The 21,101-nt window shown below is 40.4% G+C and overlaps 1 protein-coding gene across 1 annotated transcript in view; it reads left to right on the top strand.

Moving 5' to 3' along the window:
* Nucleotides 1-21,101, top strand: part of DNAH6 (dynein axonemal heavy chain 6) — a 289,189-nt gene that overhangs the window by 162,086 nt on the left and 106,002 nt on the right. The window contains exons 40-45 of the mRNA XM_060027729.1: nt 1,360-1,491; nt 6,240-6,411; nt 7,173-7,319; nt 7,918-7,991; nt 10,915-11,069; nt 18,317-18,548. Of these exons, the coding sequence (XP_059883712.1) occupies nt 1,360-1,491; nt 6,240-6,411; nt 7,173-7,319; nt 7,918-7,991; nt 10,915-11,069; nt 18,317-18,548 (912 nt within the window). The remainder of the gene's footprint in view (nt 1-1,359; nt 1,492-6,239; nt 6,412-7,172; nt 7,320-7,917; nt 7,992-10,914; nt 11,070-18,316; nt 18,549-21,101) is intronic.

The raw sequence follows: 21,101 nt of genomic DNA, 5'->3' as shown, positions 1-21,101 counted from the left end.
GGTGACTCAAACTATAGAAATTTATTTTCTCACAGTTCTAGAAGGCGGAAGTCCAAGATCAAGATGTCAGTAGGGTTGGTTTATTCTGAGGCCTCTCTCCTTGGCTTATAGATGGCCGTGTTCTCCCTATGTCTTCTTATGATTTTCTCCCTGTATCCATGTCCAAACTGTCTCTTCTTGTAAGGACACCAGTCATATTGGATTAGGACCCACCATAGTGACCTCATCTTAACTAAATTACCTCTTTAAATACCCTACCTCCAAATACAGTCACATTGTGGGTTACGGGGAGTTAGGGCTTCAACACATGATTGGCCAAGAGGAGGCAGAGAAGGACACATAATTCAGCCCATGACATATGGCCTCTGCATTTCTTGTGTGTAACTCAATTCATTCAGTCTGTATTGGCTTCTCGCCATGCTTGATTCATGAGATTTATAGACAACTGAGACAGCCCCGGCCTCCTGGAGGGCTCAGCTTTGGAGGATGGATGAACATGTGTTTATAATGTAGGTTGATAAGTGGAAAGAGACTGGAGGGGAGCAGGGGTGGGCACTGGGTTGATGATGAGAGAATCCTTCCCAGAAGAGGTGATGTCAGAACAGGATTTTGCAGGCAGGGCAGGGCAAAGCAAGGAAAGGGAGTTATTTACATCTCAAAGCAAGTAATGTGAGACACCATGGGGGTGTGGAATGTGAGCAGCAAAGCAGCAGGACATGCAAAGGTCAGCCCAGGGGGCCATGGTGCCATGATGAGGAATGTGATTAGGAGCCTCTGAAGGAAACATTGTAGAAAGATCCCCTTGGCTGCAGGGAAGGTATGGACTAGAGAGGAGGCAAGGCCAGAAGCACCTACAATATCATGTATTGACCAATAGAACATGTTATGACCAGAGGCTCAAAGGAACCTAGCCCTGTATTTCCCCTAGGAGCAATGGTTCAGGGTGCATTAATTCAGTGTTCCTGGCAATTTTATAGAACACAGCTACCACAAAAAACAAGAACTGACTATACTTAGTATTTATTAAATATATTTGAACCTAAGGTACAAATTCTTACAATTTTTTAAGATTAGATTTTTACATAGGAGTATTTATACAAGATAGATGAGTTAGCTAAGTAACCTTGAGTAACTTATTTATCAACCAGGGCCTTGATTTTTTCATCTACAAACCGGAGATAACAACAATGATCTCCTGAGGTGGTTGTGAGAATTAAGTCAGGTAATGTGTTGGAAAATATAACACAATGCTGTCCTAGGGTAGGTTCTCCAAAACTGTTGGTTGAGTCCTACTGTTGGGATGGGCACATTGCATGTCCTTCTTTGCTGGGTGACCCGAGTGGATTTCTCTCCATACAGGATGTAACGATTGTATCAGCGTGCGCACCTCCAGGTGGTGGCCGCAACCCCGTGACCGCCCGCTTCATCCGACACTTCAGCATGTTCTGTCTCCCGATGCCCTCAGAGCACAGTCTGAAACAGATTTTTCAGGTGAGGCTGGATTCCAACTTGGGCAAGAGGGGAAAAGAAAACTTATTTGTTCCAAGATTCACACAGAACAGTCCGTTTCTAGGGAGCCCATCCATCATTTCCTCAGCAGAAACCAGGTAAGCACAGGGGCATCTGGGCAGTAGCTGATAGGCATTTGCATCATGGCCTTCTGCGTTTGTGGTCTCAGAGGTAGTTTTAGGAATGCAGAAAGCTGGTCAGAACACTGCCCCTACCTCTAAAGAAGGCTATGTCCCATGCCCTTGACTCTCAGCAGATCTCATCCCTACCCAGCCCCGGCCTCTGTGCTCGTCTCCTCGCTGATCGCCATGTCTATGTCCACTTGCCCAGCAGACACCACCCCTGATAACCCAGCGGGCTCAGGCTCAACACATCAACCCAGAATTTATCATCCCTGCTGCCACCACCCCCCCAGCAGAAACAACCACGCTTATTTCTTCCATCTGCACAAACTTCCCCAGGGGACCACTTCCTCGTCCTTTAACTGGGGGAAATAACTGTGTCTGCCCTGTAAGGGATCAGCAGAAGGGTTCAGAAAGTGCAAGGCATTAACCTAAGTAGAATGATGCGAGACCACGAAGCAGCATGACCAGAGCGAGTATGTCATACCAACCAGCAAAGACGCTCAGAGGAGACAGCCAGTGAGCTGAGTCCTACAAGGTGGAATTGACAGGGGTGGACAGAAACACACAGGTGAATGTGGTCACAGAGGCAGGAAGTGGTAATGTGTGCATCCAGGTAGGATGAGACAGGTGACTGGTCTGAAGAAACTGGCTTTGGTTGCAATCACCCAGGAGCCAAAGAGGCAGTGATACAGGCATAAAGTGAGCCTCTGCATTTACCTGCATCAGCCTCTCCTTCCAATGGGGTCTTCTTAGAGGAGAGAAAGGACCAGAACCAGTACATACACAACAGTCAGCTGGAAAGTGGTTTTCATATTGAAATTACATCCATGGGAAATTATTTTTAATAAATTTGAAGTCGTTCCAATAAGCTGTTTAGGAGCTAATGCCAAAAGGATACATAAGAACTGCCACATTTCGGAAAACTTTTAGAGAGTACTTTAGAATAGGAAAGGATGGGAGCTTATCTACCATAATTAAGTAGCAAGTACAGAACATGACAGGAAGTGGGTAACGGGGACCAACACAAGTATTAGACTTTTTTAAATCCTACCTTTTGTTGAGAACCTTTATGTGTATATTCTAAAGTTTGAAGTGAGTGATTCCCACCATGGTATCCTGACACACTTTGTGATGTGATCAGTGGTGAGGGGGTGTCCCAAGTAACTTATGCCTGATGATAAGGTACTAAATTCGCAAATTATTTTACATTTTAACAAATTCAAGCAAATTCAAAGTTACCCTAACAACAACAACAAAATGGCATTCTTAATGATTCCAAAATATTTTCTTGGGTGGGAGGAAGAAGGTAGAGTCTGAGCTCCTGGAAATGAAACTGATCCCAACCTTCAGCCTCCTCCCTCTGCCTGTGGGAATATCACATCTACGGAAATGTGTCACTTACAGGAACATCAGCCAGCAAACACGTTACAGATGAAAAGAGGCAGGAACTGCTTTTTCCCACTGTAACTTAGAGGCTATCATTTAAAACTCACCCTAGCCGTGGGCGGTAATAGAAATGAAATGCAGCAAAACTGAGAGATTCTGGGTTGGACTGCATTCAGGTGGGAAGTATATTTTTCTCATTAGCAGAACAGACTGGAGATTTTGTCTGTAGAAAAAAAGGCCTTGGATCCCAAACTTTTTTTTTTTTTTTTTTTTTTTTTTTTGCAGTACGCGGGCCTCTCACTGTTGTGGCCTCTCCCGTGGCGGAGCACAGGCTCCGGACGCGCAGGCTCAGTGGCCATGGCTCACGGGCCCAGCCGCTCCGCGGCATGTGGGATCTTCCCGGACGGGGGCACGAACCTGTGTCCCCTGCATCGCCATGCGGACTGTCAACCACTGTGCCACCAGGGAAGCCCCCAAACTTTCTTTTTAATCACAGCCCATCTAAGCAGAGTTCACAGCCCACCTTTCCTGTCCTTATCGTGTGGAGGAGAAAGAACTTGGGGATTACCAAGAATTGAAAAAAGCAAAATCAATAAGTTAAAGTAAATTTGTTGTGTTGTATATATATGACAGTATTTATATATATGTAACTATACTATATATTAGATAGATATAGATGTAAACTGTGTTAGTATTTGTGTGATGGAGAATAAACAGACTGGGATTTTTATTTTTGTCATGTTAGGATGGTCCTAGTCAACATGAGGTCCAAAAAGGAGAATGTTACATTCATGTTGGGGGCTCGGCAGGACAGTACCTCAAAAAGATAGTCCTCACAAACTGCTTTTACAAATAATGTTCAACAGAAGGCTCATTGAAAACAAATACTTTGATTTATTTCAAACTATGTCATATATGAGCCCCAAATCTAAAGTCACGAGGGCTGACTCGCAAGCATTTGATATGCACTCTGGCGCCTTCTCCCATAAGTAATTCCAAGGCTAATGGTGATGGGAGTTTATCTATTTAAAAATCTAATATGAGTTTCCCTAGCAACTGGGGCTAGAAGGCTAATAAATACGTACTCTCAGCTTGTGGCAAGTGATATATGAGAAGATCAGAGAACCATAAGCAAGACTGATGGGAGGACTTATCTTAGATTGGGTAGTCAGGGAAGGCCTCTCTGAAGGACATGTAATATCCAACATGAAGGATGAGAAAGTCCCTGCAAAGCAGAGAGCCCTGTGGGAATGGGTCCTGGGGGAGAAGAGAGCATGGGTAGTAAGGCCAGGGAGGCTGACACAGCATCTCGTGGGGAGAGAGGGTAAGGAGAAGAGGCTGGGCAGGGGCAGAGCATGCACTGGTGGGGGTGCAGGGCCTTATTTCCCTGATTAAAGGTAACAGAAGGTTGATGAGTGGGAATGGAGAGGCCAATGAGTAAGGAGGGAGTGAGGAAGCCCAGATGAAAAGGAGTGAGGGCTGGAATGGGGTGTCGTCAAGGGGAACAGAAGGAAGCAGGCAGATTCAAGAAATGTATTCAAGAGCGACTGTGGGGGAAAAAGAAGGGCAGGTTTCAAAAGAGACTTCTAGGACTTCCCTGGTGACACAGTGGTTAAGAATCCGCCTGCCAATGCAGGGGACACTGGTTCGAGCCCTGGTCCAGGAAGATCCCACATGCTGCGGAGCAACGAAGCCCATGTGCCACAACTACTGAACCTGTGCTCTAGAGCCTGCAAGCCACAACTACTGAGCCCACGCACCTAGAGCCCGTGCTCCACAACAAGAGAAGCCACCGCAATGAGAAGCCCGCGCACCGCAACGAAGAGTAGACCCCACTCGCCGCAACCAGAGAAAAGCCCGCGTGCAGCAACGAAGACCCAATGCAGCCAAAAATAAATAAATAAATTTTTAAAAAAGAAGAGAAAAGAGACTTCCAAGTTCCTGATCTGAGTGGAGGGTGGGGCCATACACTGAGCTAGGGAAGCGGAAGGGTGGGGAGTTCACAGGTGTCAGTACGTCGAACTTTCAATATACATGAGGGTGAAAGTCTACAGATTTGTTGGTCATTCACCCATAAGAATCAGAGAGAGGACTTCAGCTCATTTCCAGATAAGTGTGAGCACTCCGTGAAGACCCTCTGGACCCACAGCCAGATGAGGTCTAATCACTTGAGAGTGGGTTCACGGTAAGTCCACTGGTCAGCTGTGAATGCTGCTCAGGCAGCACCAGACAGTCACAGAGGACAGAAGTGAGTCCATTCTGGAGAACATATTCTGAAATGGAAAGAAGAGGGTGTTTTTGTTTTTTGTGTTTTGAGTTTCCTTCATTGAAATGTAGTTGATTTACAATGTTGTGTTAGTTTCAGGTGTACAGCAAAGTGATTCGGTTATAGGTATATATATAGTCTTTTTCATATTCTTTTCCATTATGGTTTATTACAGGATATTGAATATAGTTCCCTGTGCTAACCACTACGACCTTGTTGTTTGTCTATTTTATATATAGTAGTTTGTATCTGCTAATCCCAAACACCTAGTTTATCCCTCCCCCAGAAGAGTTTTTTCTTTAATTAATTTTTATTGGAATATGGTTGCTTTACAATGTTGTGTTAGCCTCCACTGCACAACAAAGTGAATCTGCCATACACATACATACATCCCTCCCTTTTGGACTTCCCTCCCATTTAGGTTACCACAGTGCATCAGGTAGAGTTCCCTGTGCGATACAGTATGTTCCAATCAGTTGTCTATTTTATACATAGTATCAATAATGTATATGTGTCAATCCTAGTCTCCCAATTCCTCCCTCCCCCCACCCTTTCTCCCTTGGTATCCATACATTTATTCTCTACGTCTATGTCTCTTTTTCTGCTTTGCAAATAAGATCATCTATACCATTTTTCTAGATTCCACACATATGCGTTATTATATGATAATTGCTTTTCTCTTTCTGACTTACTTCACTCTGTATGACACTCTCTAGGTCCATCCACATCTCTACAAATAACTCAATTTCATTCCTTTTTATGGCTGAGTAATATAGCGTTGTATACATGTGCCACATCTAGAAAAGAAGAGTTTTAACATCCACATGTCCTTGCACTGTAATTTGGTTTTCTACTTATTATTAGAAAAAGTATCATCAGATCTGGAGTATATGAAAGATAAATTTTGGTTAAAAAAAAAATCTAACCCTCTCATATTACATTTCTGATTCTAGGCCATCTTAAGTGGCTTCCTAAATGACTTCCCACCAGCTGTAAAGCAAACTGCATCCAAAATTGTGGAAGCCTCAGTTGAGATCTATAACAGGATGAGTGTGGATCTTCTGCCTACACCAGCCAAGTCTCATTATGTCTTTAACTTGAGGGATTTATCCAAATGTGTGCAAGGTAGTGTATGGAACCTTCATTCTCTGCCCTGCACCCTCCTTCCATTTCCATTCACCCCCAGATCTCTCAGTAGAAGTGTGTGTACATGGGTGTCTGAGACTTGCCTGGAAATCCCATTACAATGTTCCTGTTCAAGTCACCCTCCACCCCCACCGCAGACTGGCTACTTCACAGCTTTCCTCAAACCACCCTCCCATTTCTCACTCCCAGCTGGTGGCCTGTCTTCTTTTTCACTGAAAAAAAATAGAAGCAATCAAACCAGAAGGTCCTCCTCTTCCAGATCTCCCAGACATCCTGCATCTGCCTTCCCTCCCACTGCAGTGGTTCAGCTGTCCCTGCCCCTAACATGTGCCAATAGTCCCCCCCACCCCAGTATTGAATCGCATCCCCTCCTGCCGACTCAAGGATTTTGCTCTTATAATTCCCCCTTCCCTTCTGCATTGTCAATGCTTCCTCTTCTATCAGATCATTCGTTAACAGCATAAGACCCTGCTATATAATACCTCACAACTTAAAAAATAATTCTCTTTAGGCCCCATATCCCCCTTCTGCTACCCTCCCCATTTTCACCGCTAATGTGTCCCCAGTTTTGCTTTCAAAAAATGAGCTCACCATTATTATATGTGTATATCCACTGGGGAACCATCCATTTCTGGTAGTGTGGGGATAAAGTTGGACTTAAGGATTTCCTCCTTAATTAAACTATTAGATATTACACAATTGTAGAATTTTTCTTCTTTTCTCCTTTTCTTAAAAAACAGGTATCCTTCAATGTGATCCAGGAACAATAAGAGAAGAGATACAGATATTTAGACTTTTTTGCCATGAATGTCAAAGAGTCTTCCATGACCGTTTGATTAATAATGAAGATAAGCACTATTTCCATGCTATTTTGACAGAAATGGCCAGTAAATATCAATCTTTATATCAATCTTTATTTAGCTAGGTTTTTTTAGTAGAAAAACAATTTGGTTTCTAATCTTAGCCATTAGACTACCAGGGAGACACAATTTGGTTTCTAAAATGAGCAAAATGAATTGTAAGCATTCATGAGTAAAAGGTTTTTTCTTCATATATTTATATATGACCCAAATATATAACAATATATGAAATATTATGAAAATCATTTCATTGAAATTCAGGAAGGGTTAATATTCTTAATTCAGTATAGCATTTTAAGTAGAGGAGGGAAAGTAGGAAAAAAAATAGCATTTTGTTGGATAAGAAACCAGGATATTTCTAAAGTATTTCTTATTTATTAATATGTGTTCAATATCTGTTATTTAATAAAATGTTTACTAATAGTAAATATTCTTAATCTTAAATCTGGGGGATTATCAACCAGACTAAAGTGGTATGGCATTAACATGGCTTTCCCTCAGTTTCATGTGTACCAATTAGGCTTCTAAATAAAGTAACAGGGGTTATTATTCTGTGTATCTTATTATTAATATCCTGCATTCAAGCTTATTGTTATACTAAGAATTGATTTTGTTTTTTGAATAGACAAACATTTTGGAATTGCAATAGGCCTGGAATATTTTTTGACTAAGCCCATCATATTTGGAGATTTCATTAAGGTAAGTATGTTGTATTGACGACTACATTTGAAGGCTATAAAACATTTACTATTTTCTACTTCAAGTTCATATTCTATAAGAGCTTTGCACATGTGAAGATTAGAGATCTAGACCAGGGGTCAGCAAGCTATGGTCCATAGTCCAAATCCACCCACCGCCCATTTTTGTAAATGGAGTTCTATAGGGACTCAGCCACAGCCCATTTGACTGTACTATGTATATGACTGCTTTCTAATGACTAGGCAGAGTGGAGTAGTAGCAACACAGGCTATACGACCTGCAAAGCCTAAAATATTTACTATATGTCCCTTGAGAGAAAAAGATTGCTGACTTCTGATCTAGTTACATTCATTTTAATATTAGTTTGAATCCGAAACCCATCAGGTATTCGATTTGGAAGGAAGCAAAGAGATTTAGTCTCTTAACTCAGGACTCCAATTCCTTTCCTAGAATCCTGTGTAGTTCTTCAGCCTCTGCTCAGAGGTTTCCAGTTATGGGAAGCTAATTAGTTAGCAGTTCTGCCTTCTTCATTTCAGGGTAGCTCTAATTAGTACCAAAATTTTCCTTGTACTAAGTTCCTTAAGTCTGTCCCCCCAACAACATCTACACATAGGCCCTAATTTTACCCTCTAGACCTACCTAGAATAGACTTATTCTAGATGAGTAACATTATTCTATGTTAGAAGACTTCCGTCTAACCACCCTACCTATGTTGACAGATAGCTGTCTTGTTTTACCAAGTTGACTCTTGTTTGGGTACAACATTCCTACTGTCCCTGAGAGGGCAAGGGCCATGTTTGTTTTGTTCACCCTAAATCCCTAGTTTCCTGCACAGAGCTAAGTATATAGCAGGCTCTCAATCAATGCTGTTTAAACAAATGAATGGACTCATCTTTATATCATACACATATGCAATACCTCACCACCCTGATAACCCCTGACAACTAAAAAAAATTACTAAACAATTTATTTGTATGAAATATATCTATTTTTTTAATTAATTTTTATTGGAGTATAGTTGCTTTACAATGTTGTGTTAGTTTTTACTGTAAAGCAAAATGAATCAGCTATATATATACATATATTCCCTCTTTTTTGGATTTCCTTCCCATTTAGGTCACCACAGTGCATTAAGTAAAGTTCCCTGTGCTATACAGTACGTTCTCATTAGTTGTCTATTTTATACATAGTATCAATAGTGTATATGTGTCAATCCCAATCTCCCAATTCCCCCCACCTGCCCCCCTTTTCCCTCTTAGTATCCATACATTTGTTCTCTATGTCTGTGTCTCTATTTCTGCTTTGCAAATAAGATCTTCTATACCATTTTTCTAGATCCCACATATATGCATTAATATATGATATTTGTTTTTCTTTCTGACTTACTTCACTCTGTATGACAGTCTCTAGGTCCATCCACATCTCTACAAATGACCCAATTTTGTTCCTTTTAATAGCTGAGTAATACTCCATTGCATATATGTACCACATCTTTTTTATCCATTCATCTGTAAATGGACATCTAGGTTGCTTCCATGTCCTGGCTATTGTAAATAGTGCTGCAATGAAAATTGTGGTACATGACTCTTGTTTAATTATGGTTTTCTCAGGGTATATGCCCAGTAGTGGGATTGCTGGATCATATGGTAATTCTATTTTTAGTTTTTTAAGGAACCTCCATACTGTTCTCCATAGTGGCTGTATCAATTTACATTCCCAGCAACAGTGCAAGAGGGTTCCCTTTTCTCCACACCCTCTCTGGCATTTATTGTTTGTAGATTTTCTGATGATGCCCATTCTAACTGGTGTGAGGTGATACCTCATTGTAGTTTTGATTTGCCTTTCTCTAATAATGAGTGAGGTTGAGCAGCTTTTCATGTGTTTTCATGTGTTTGTTGGCCATCTGTATGTCTTCTTTGAAGAAATGTCTATTTAGGTCTTCTGCCCATTTTTGGATTGGGTTGTTTGTTTTTTTGTTATTGTGCTGCATGAGCTGCTTGTATATTTGGGAGGTTAATCCTTTGTCAGTTGCTTTGTTTGCAAATATTTTCTCCCATTCTGAGGGTTGTCTTTTGGTCTTGTTTATGGTTTCCCTTGCTGTGCAAAACCTTTTAAGTCTAATTAGGTCCCATTTATTTATTTTTGTTTTTATTTCAATATTCTAGGAGGTGGGTCAAAAAAAGATCTTGCTGCGAAATATGTCTATTTAAATGTATTCTTAAAATCAAAATCCGAAGTTTATTTTCAGGTGGTGATTATATTTCCTGTGTGTTTCTAACGATATTATTATCAAATGGGGAAATGAAGCAAAGCAAAAAGAGTAGTTGGACTCTTCTTCCATTGCCTATATGTATTTTAGTCAACGGTTCCAAAAGAAAATGTCCCTAGGGCAGTTGCTACGGCAAAGACAAGAAATTATCAATAGGTCCAAACGGACACTCAGTTGCCTATAGTTTACGCCAAATATCATGCTCAATGATTTATTTAATTAAATGACTGCTGTGTAAAAACTATGTATAGTTCTGGCATAACTTTTTATAACACAATCTGCCATACATAATTTTAAACAATTTTGCTTTTCTGATGTCAACAGCTTAAGAGCAAAAGTATGAAACCAGAGTCAGTTAAAGTGAGAAAAAATTTCAAATCATTTCTGAGCTTCTGTGTGAGTTTTATTGCGAAGATCATTGAAATTCCAATGTACCACTTGAAGAGGTTGAATTAAATGAATTTTTCAGTTAGCCATGAACGTCTGAGTTTCTTTAAACTGATTTCCTTGGTTTTAAAGCCCTGTTAGCATATATAAGCAAATGATTAAATAAAAATATAGATAAAATAATGTTCCCTCCTAAGGTTATGTATATTATATACATTTATATATCAGAATTGATCCAGCTTGGTTCTTCTCCAATAAATCATCTAGTTTGGAGCAGATAAGACTGACCGGATTTATGATGACATGCCTGATATGGAGAAAATCGCAAATGTTCTACAGGACTATCTTGATGATTATAACCTTACAAATCCCAAAGAAGTAAAGCTGGTGTTCTTCCAGGATGCTATAGAGCATGTTTCAAGGTATAGTGCCATAACGTGCCTAATAATGCATTGATCTAATTTCATTTATATTAAAAGGTAAGGATTAAGTTGTAAAACACTCTTTAAATAGATTGCTAGATGGACAAAGGTCTATTAGCAAATCTTGCTGTAACTTAAAAGGTATTTTTGATATATTTAAAATATATATGACATGAACATTTTATGGAATCTCAGAGGTCATTATCTTTGCTAAATATTAATAGATTGTTTTGGTTTTTTAAAATGTCCTATCTCATTCCAAAAAAAAGATCTAAAGTTGTTTACAGATATGTACAGTATAACCAGGCTGATTAACATGCATGACTAAAGAAATAGGGGGTTTTGCTTTGTTGATAGCAAAACAAGTTGAATGCAAGGATCATACATTCTAACTGCTTTTGAGTCTGACTCATACCCACTGCAAGTATCCTTTAAGGGTCATCCCCAACACCTAGGTATCCAGCCTGAACGTCTGTAGTCCTTGGGGCATATACAACTTTTTAAAGTGACTCATGTCCTGTTGAACAATTCTTAAATTGTAAATATGTGTTAAAAGTGTTGAAATGATAAGGTACTACTATATAGCACAAGGAGCTATATTCAATATCCTGTGACAAACCATAATGGAAAAGAATATATATATATATATATATATATATATATATATATGTATGTATAACTGAGTCACTTTACTGTACAGAAGAAATTAATGCAGCATTGTAAATCAACTATACTTCAATAAAAAAATGTTTTAAGTGTTGAAATGACCCTTCAAGAGTAAGTCAAAATCTACTCCCTCTGACTTCTGATATTCATTCCATCCTTTGGAGTGGTAATAATAATAATAATGGCACTGAGTGTGAATATAAACCATGATATGGAGTATCTCATTTAACTCTGATAACACCTCTGTATGGCTCAATATCATGATCTTTCTAAATATAAGGCTCAGAGAATGTTCCAGTGGTCTGTTGCTACATAATAATCCACTGTAATACTTAGTAGCTTTATTTTTTCATTATTTCTCATGGCTCCCAGCCATTCTCTCCTGGGGTCTCTCATGCAGTTGCAGTCAGACAGCACCTAGAACACCTGGCCCATCTCTGCCTCCCTGTGGACTCCACTGTCTCTCCAGCAAGGCAGCATCAGAGTGCAGGGTCTTCTTACACAGTGATTCAGGGCTCCAAAGGCTCGTGCCCCAAGAGAGAGCCAGGCAGAAGGCAAATGGCCTTTCACAACATAGCCTTGGAAGTCACTCAGCATCACTTCTACCATACTCTGTCATTAGAAGCATCATACAGGGCTACCCAAGTTCACAAGACAGGATCAGAGACTCTATCACTTCATAGGGTCAAAGAGCAAGTAGGACCAGAAACATTATTGCAGGCATTTTTGGACAATACCATGTGCCACAGAGAGATTAAGTGAATTGTCCGAAGCCCTCTAGCTGGTGAGTGGCAGGCTGGGGATCATATCCAATGCTTTGATTCTAACTTCACTGTAGATGCCTCCACCGAAAATGGATCCACTCTTTTTCCTAACAGCCCTCCAAATATTTGAAAATCATGACCAAGTTCTTCTTAGCTTTACCTTCTCCAGGTATAATTATCCCAGATGTTTCACTATTGCCTATTAGCAGTTATTTCCAGTTTTCAACATACTGAGCCCTTTATTACTTTTCAATGTTTCACTTAAAATGTGATACCCAGATTTGATATAGTATTCTGTGGAATAAGCAGTGCAAAATGTGTGTGAGGACAGGATTTCCCATGGTCTACTACCATGGCAAGATTTTAATTGCTTTGTCTGTTTCTCTTGTCAACTATATTTTAGTGTTGGACCTTGTTAAGACTGACAGATCTCCAGGATTTTTTTTCCATAACCATAAGCAAACCAAGTCTTTTGCCCTTCCTATACTTCTGCTATTTAATTAACTCTAATTCAAGGATTTATGTTCATCACAGCTCAAGTGTCGTAACACAAAATAGTTTGTCATTGGGTTGTCAGGATACCACTTGCTTCCCATCTGTCCCCCTGCCAATATACCCACACACTAACTCCTAACAAGTTTTATTCCCATAGCTCAAGCAAGCCCTAAGCCTGAAAGAAAAAAGAAAAGAAAAGAATGGCAGAACTCTGGTCTGAGAAACTTCCTGAAGAATAGACCAGATGATAAGCAAAGTCGGCTTAATTATATTTATAATCTCTCTTACTTTTGTGAAAGGGAATCACCAGGCTACTCAAGGTTTGCTTAAAATATTACAGAAGGAAATTAAAAACCATTTGTAAAATGGGGGAGATTTAGTTTTCCTGCAAAAAGGACCACCATGTAAATAACTATGTAGACGTGTTCTCTTTTTTTCTAGAGAGGAATTTCTACTTGTCGTAAGTAAGAGCTCTCAAACACCTACTGCTGATTAGCAATTGGAAAGGACTTCCATTATGAACAAGAGTTTTGGGAAAATCACTAAATATTCAGCAATATAGCTGATACTACATTTCCATTTGTTAACATTCTAGGTTCTTGTTTTGTTTTGTTGCATAGGATAACTGAATAAAAGCCTTCCCAACTCAGAAAAAAATTAAAATTTACTTCAGAGCCTGTGCTTTTGAAGAGCAGTTTGCACCAAGCTGTTTACCTATTACATGCCCCCAAAGTTGTCACCATACTGCAAGGATGGTCAAATGGATCTCTCTGTTAAAATAAAGTTACTAATTAGGAGAGCCATCTCTTGCCTACTACAGCAGAGAAAATGTAACTTTGGAGGATTCTCAATGGAGGGAGTTTTTTTATCCATTGATATGTAAGTTGACAGAAAAGATAACACTGGGAAGCAGAAAGGACAAGTCATTTGTTTCAAATAATCTCAGATGGAAAAAACAAATTACTATAATGTAAATGAAACAAGGAAAGAGTAACATATAAAGTGCAAGATATTTATGATATTCAATATTTTCATCCACTATAGAGCCCTTGTGCATTATGGGAAGAAATAACAAAACATTATTACATATCCATTCAGCCCTCAATTTTATACTCTCAGAGGTAGCTGAGGAGGTATAAGCAAATGATCTGAAGTGTCGTCTGTTAGATGTGCATTGTGATAGAGATATAGCAGTGGCAATAGTACCTGTGGGTCTTAGTTGTTTTAGGAGAGGAGTTAGCAAAGGATCTGTCAAATGAAAAAAAGAAAAAAATGCCCAATGTAAGGGTTATGAGTTAAGTTTTATTTGGGGGAAAATGAGGACTATAGCCCAGAAAACAGCCTCTCAGATAGCTATGAGGAACTGCTCCAGAGAGGTAGGGGCGAGGTGATTTTGGTGAAGGGGGTACGTGCAGTCAAGCACACATTTTGGCAGAAGGTTGCTGCTAGTCACAAGGAACAGATGTCTCCATTAACGATTTTAGTGCTTTTCTAGATATGAGAAGATGAAAGAAATTGAGCTCATAAAATCTCCTGAAAATAGATATCTGAAGATCTGTTCTGCCAGTTTTTCCCAGAGCACAGAGTTCCTCATTCCTGATCTCCACCCTGAACTCCTTTCAGGGTGTGCTGAAGGTCAGAGACTGCAGTGGTTAGTGACTTCATTCTTGTAGAACCAGGTGGCAAGCGAGTTTTTAGTTGGCAGGTCCTAGGGAAAGGAGCTACAACCTTCTTTCATAAAGGGCCAGATGGTAAATATTTTAGGCTCTGCCACAGACCCCGTCACAACTACTCAACTCTGCCATTGTAACACAAAAGCAACCACCGCCACTCAGTGAATAAATGAGCACAGCTGTGCTCCAATAAAACTCCATTTATGGACACTCATGTTGGAATGTCATGTGATAATGTCACATATCATAAAATATTACTCTTTTGATTTTTTGTCAACCATTTAAAAATCTAAACACCACTCTTAGCTCATAGGCCATAAAAAATTTTTTTTTAATTTTTTTGAAAAACCTATCTTTGGGTTAAGTTTTGGCCCATAGGCCATCTTTTGCTCACTCCTGTTCTAGACAAAGCAGTGTTATCAAGACTTTCTGGGCAGTGAAACAGCACACTCACCGTAAGGGCAGGAGAGAGTGTGAAGCTGTAGAAGACCAATCTGAAAGTTTAATACTATTTCAGAAGATACTGAATAATGACCTAGGAGTCTGTGCTTTGTCCCAGAGGAGCATTTTCCAATCAGTCCTTGTAGGCTCCCCATTCTAAGCTCATACTACACAGCTCCTATGCCCTGCCACCAAAGCTGATGGCACATAAGAACTATTTAACCACTGTCGTCTAATTCACAGTTTTTAAGGTCTTTAGAAGTTGATTACTTCAATATAGGTGATTTGGTGATAGTGTACTGAATTTCAGAGGTAGTTAGAATGAGAAATCACATGTTTATTTCCTTTTTTCATAAACGTAATTTTACTTATAAAAATGCCTATTACCAAGATCTTTTTAATGATAGAACTACTACATAAGGAAGACATCTTTATATTTCCTACAAGGAAGAAATAGATCTACTTTGTTTTCTTTAAAAAAAAATAGTGATTACTTTTTCTGATTATATACTAAATACACTTATTGTGGAAAATTTACAAAAACATTGTTCATAATTCCACCTCCTCACCTAGAGACAGTCACTTAAAATTGTATGGTGCTTTCAAATATATTTATAAGCATATATAATTTTTTTACAAAATTCAATTATGGCACATAGAGTTAGACATTATGCCTTTAACACATTTCATTTACCTCCACAAGCCTATATAATTAAATATTATTTTAAAGCATGGCTTTAACAACCACATTTATGCCATCCTAACTTATTTTCTAACTTATTTTAATGCAACCTCTTTTTTGTTTCATGGATTTTCTCTCTCTCTCGTGATCTGAAAGGATTCTATTTGCAGCTAGCATTAAGGTTTGTTTTTTAATATTGTCAATATGATAACAAAACCATGAAAAGAACTAAATATCCATCAGTAGGGAACCGATTAAATAAACTATGATATATCTATTGCTGTATTCACTAGCATGAGAATGTCCATAAAGCATTATTTAGCAAAACAGTCACAAAACAAAATGTGGTGTAGAGATTAATTCCATTTTTGTAAACACACACATACAAGTCAACAGACATAAATTTATTTATGAAGCACCTACCGTGTGCTACACACTGCTGCCATAGAGAGCAGGACAGCATCCAGGCCCTCACGATAGAGCTTACAAGTGGTAAAGTGTTAGCAGTGTTTTTTTCCCATCAGTTACAATGATCATGTTTTTCTTTCTTAATTAAAAAAGTAATAAAACCATTATCCTTTTCAAATATTTGAACTTTGTTTTTTCCAATTATCAGCATCATGAATTAAAAAGAGTAGATGACAGATACCTTCCTATTAAAAACAAAAAAGAGAGAGATTGAGAGAGAGAAATTAAACCTGCTTTTACATTTCTCCCATGATTTCTTAGTTTCTGATGCCCCAATCTGAGATTTTAGGTGATAATTTTTTAAAAAGAATTTTTTTACATTTGCATCTTCTTTTTAAGGTGAGTTTATTGACATTACCATTACCTTTTTTTATATATAAATTTATTTATTTTTGGCTGCATTGGGTCTTCGTTGCTTCAGGCGGGCTTTCTCTAGTTGTGGTGAGTGGAGCCACTCTTTGTTGCGGTGTGCAGGCGTCTCACTGCGGTGGCCTCTCCCACTGCCGAGCACGGGCTCCAGGCACGAGGGCTTCAGTAGTTGTGGCACACGGGCTCAGTAGTTGTGGCTCGCGGGCTCCAGAGTGCAGAGTCAGTAGCTGTGGCGCACAGGCTTCATTGCTCTGCAGCATGTGGGATCTTCCCAGACCAGGTCTCAAACCCGTGTCCCCTGCATTGGCAGGCAGATTCTTAACCACTGCGCCACCAGGGAAGCCCTACCATTACCTTTTTATCTTAACAACAGTATATGAACTTGACTCTCATACAAACTGCTGACTTTTATACTGACATCCCTTCCCCCTTTTTCTTGAGTTTCTGAATTTTATTCATACTTCTCTATATACCTTCAAGGACTCTTTTAGGAAGGATTTGCAGGTGGTTTACTCTCTGAGAAATAACTTGATAGCTTTCCCTCTTAACCATTGTGGAATGTCATCTTGTAAAAGAGATGCCTGAGGCCAGCCTAAAATTATTTGTCCCTTTGGGAGTAATCTATTATATCTATTTTTCAGATGCTCACAAATTTTCAATTATGTCTAAAATATAGATTTCTCTTTCATACTTTGATTCACATATGCATGCAGGCATACATTCACCTACACACACACACATAGTTTATTTTATATTTATAGATCTCCTAGAAAACATTTAATGTTTTGCTTGTCTTCTTTGACTTTCTTTCCTGACACTGAGTGACTTCCTCAGATCTAGGGGCTCAGCTCTAGGGGTTTCTTCTATTATTTCAGCTCTCTCCCCTCTTATTTCTCCTACAGTTCCTATTGTGTGGCCTCTGGGATTCAATTTGTCTCTCCTGTTTACCTTCCATTTTCTCTCTTGTCATTTTTAATATCATTATCTTTTTTTCTCTGAGGCCTGGCTAAATTCCTTGTGTTTGCCTTCTACTTCACCTATTCAATTTTCCACAGTATCCTATTTGTGAGGCCCATCTTCCACTGAGGTTTGCAATTTGGTAGTCAGACTTCCCATCAACAATCAATTTTTCCTACACTTGGATTTTTTTCCCTTTCTGAGTGCTCACTCTAGTATCATGATTGCAATTTTTTATAAATTCTTATTGTTAACATGAATCAGAAATTTTCTAAAATTTTGTTGATATAGTAAATCCATTTCAGGTTATTCCTGTTGATGTTTTCTGAGCTGCAGTCTCCTCTCCTACATTCAGCGATTTTTCTCTTGCTCATCCTTAGAAATAGAGACCTGCTTGCCCATATAATGGTTAATATAAGTAGTCGCCTAGAGCAGCCAGGCTCCTTAACAAAATCCTTCACGCTTTGAAGAAGGGAGAGGAGATTTTACCTTACTGTATTTGCGTGACCAAGGCCAACAGCCTATAGGAAATGGGGGAGAGATGGATATAAGGAAACCAGTGGTGCTTTTCTCCCAACCATGAACCTCAGACATACCCTGCTCTTCCCTGTGGCCTTTGGCTGGGGGATGACCCTCCAGAGGCCACCAACCTTCCACACTGGGGCAGGCCCTCTGAGCAGAAGCCTTGTCTGTACACTTGAAATAAATCTTTGTCTGCTTTGTCTCCTGCAGGATCGCCCGCATGATTCGTCAGGAAAGAGGCAACGCCCTGCTGGTTGGAGTGGGAGGCACAGGAAAGCAGTCTCTTACAAGACTTGCAGCTCACATATGTGGTTACAAATGTTTGCAGATTGAATTGAGCCGGGGGTATAATTATGACTGTTTTCATGAAGACCTGAGGAAGCTGTACAAACTGGCTGGTGTAGAAGACAAGAATATGGTTTTCCTCTTCACGGACACTCAGGTACGTATCTAAATAGCCAAAGAGCAAGAACAGGAAAAGGACAAGTGTTACAATCACGTGTGTGAGCTTCAAATAGTTTTTAGGATGTAGTTCAGGGAATCATTCCCTCTAATAACAGAGTTCTTGGGCCTTATGAAAGACTTTTACGATACACTTTTACTTCTTTTACCAACTATTGCTTCCCCCCTTTAAATTCTAAGTAAGTAAATGTGATCAGAGGTTAAGAGGGCGAGAAAGGATTTAACTTTTCTTGGAGGGAAAGGGCATAGAAAACAGAGGTAATAAACTATTCCTGTAGAAATAAATATAAGAAAGTAATTCCCTAAGTGAAATCAATTAGGGAAACATGCTTTACTCAAGAAAAGGAAAAAATAATGGATGTGTTTTGGTTAGATTAAATTTAAAATTAAAATAAGATTATGTCTACAACAAATTTAACTGATCCTGAATTTATTCCATAATAGAGGATTGTCTACAGTGATTACACTTTTAATTTTAGGGAAAATAAACGTTTATAGAAATCAGCCAAGGAATTAAAAAGTGATAAATCTGGTGCATAAATACTTTAAAATTCATTTTAATTTTGAAAACACTATAAAATGACTAAGTACAAATAAGGTGGGAAAATTGTTTTTAACATCTGTGACAAGCAGTGACCTTATATCTGAGTATGTAAATATTTTTTACATATGAGAAAAGACCCGCAGCTGAGTGTGTGGCCACTGTGTCCTGAGCCGAAGTCACATAACCTCCCCACACCGCATGCCCCCGTATTCGGTGCCCTGCCCCACTAGACCTGGCGTCTAGTGCCCCAGCGTGCCCCCACCCACTGCTGAAAGTCTCCCTTACCGAAGTCAGCCCAAAAAGTCTGGAAGAGGTGACTGCTTCTTCAAATGGGCAGACATCTATGTAAGTCTACAGGGATCGTGAAGAATCAGGGAACTGTGACTCTACAGTAAACCTCCAATAACCGGCCCCAAGGAATGGAGATCCACAAATTGCCCCACAAAGAATTCGGAATAATTGTTCTAAAGATGCTCAGAGAGCTACAAGAGAACACATACACAATTTCGTGACACCAGGAAAATAGTGCAAGAACAAAGTGACAGCAAGTGACATCACCAAGATGGTGACATAGGTCAGTCCCGACTCTGCTCCCCCTCACAGGAACACCTAACAATTATTCACGGATGAGACACGGAGAAAATCCTAGAACCTGGAGGGTGAGGCTGAAGCACACCCCTGCACCACAGAGACCCAGAAAGTCCACGTTAGAAGGGTAAGAGGAGCAGCGACACACTGACCACGTTGCCCTCCTCCCAGGCCAGCACAGCACCACATCAAGAGGTCTCCTCTGAGCCTGGGGTCTCTCTAGTGGGAAGAAAGAGCCCAGGGTGGACATCCAGCTCCCTCAGTGTTCTGGGTAGCATCTTGGGAGTTTCACTCCAGTCTCACATCACAGGGATGGTGGAGGAATCTGCAGCGCTTGACCTCTGGGAATCTGATTGTGATGGAGAAGGCATAAGGATGTAACAACCAGCACTCAGATCATGACAAAACAAGTTCTTACCCACAGCGCCCAAGAGTGGTCCAAGCCAGCAGCTTTGCTCATCCTCAGAGCCAGTCTGATCAGGGAACTCACTGGGTGCAGGCCTACCTGATTCGAGGTCCTCAAATGAAGAGCCTTGCCAGCCCTGGAGCCTGGTCCGGTCCCCCCACCCACCCAGTCATACCCTGCTCACTGCTGAGTGTAGCTCCTGGCCCCGCCCAGCCAGAAAGCCTGGCCAGAACACCTGGAAAGCTGTGTAGCCCAGCAACGCTCAAGAGGAGAGTATGGCAGACAGAGCAGATGGCCCACAGGGCAAAGCCAGTGGAGTGGCACTGCCCAGCCATGGAACTTGGGGTGCAGATCAGCTTGAGTCCAGACCACAAACAAAGAGCCTTTCCAGCCTTGAAGCCAGTTTCCTGCTCCTCCCAGGCAAGGCAGCTAATTCATAGTCCCATCTACTGCTTAGTTCCCAGCCCCTCCAAGCAGAAATCTTGACCAGAAACACCTAGGAAGACGTTTGGAACCAGCTCTCCTTCTCCACCTCAGCAAGGGAGCTAATTCATAACAGTGCCCAATGATGAGTGTACCTCCCTGCCACGCCCCACCCCACCAGACCACAAAAAGCCTTTTTGGGCTTGGAACCCATTCTCCCACTCTGCCAGGGCAGGGAAGCTAATTCATAGCCCCACCTACCGCTAAGTATAGTACCCAGCCCCAACAGTCTAGGAAACCTGCTAAGAGAACCCAGGCAACCACAGAGCTCATCCTATAGCCTTGTTCATTTAAAACCAAGTCAGAAGTCCTGTCCAACTGTTCTCAGCCAGTTGCATCACCCATGACCTCAGAGCTCAGGCATTATCCCTACCCTAAAATAGACATTGATAGCAAGTCCCACCTGCTCAAAGATATTACCAGTTGATATGTCCAGAAACCCAAACTGAGCTGACTGGTGAAGAACAATCTCTGCCAAAGTGAACCAGTAAAGTCTGGAAGAGAAGATCACT

Source organism: Delphinus delphis, chromosome 12 (genome assembly GCF_949987515.2).
Source record: "Delphinus delphis chromosome 12, mDelDel1.2, whole genome shotgun sequence".
NCBI classification, from domain to species: Eukaryota; Metazoa; Chordata; class Mammalia; order Artiodactyla; family Delphinidae; genus Delphinus; species Delphinus delphis.
This window is presented reverse-complemented; position numbering and strand designations above follow the sequence as displayed.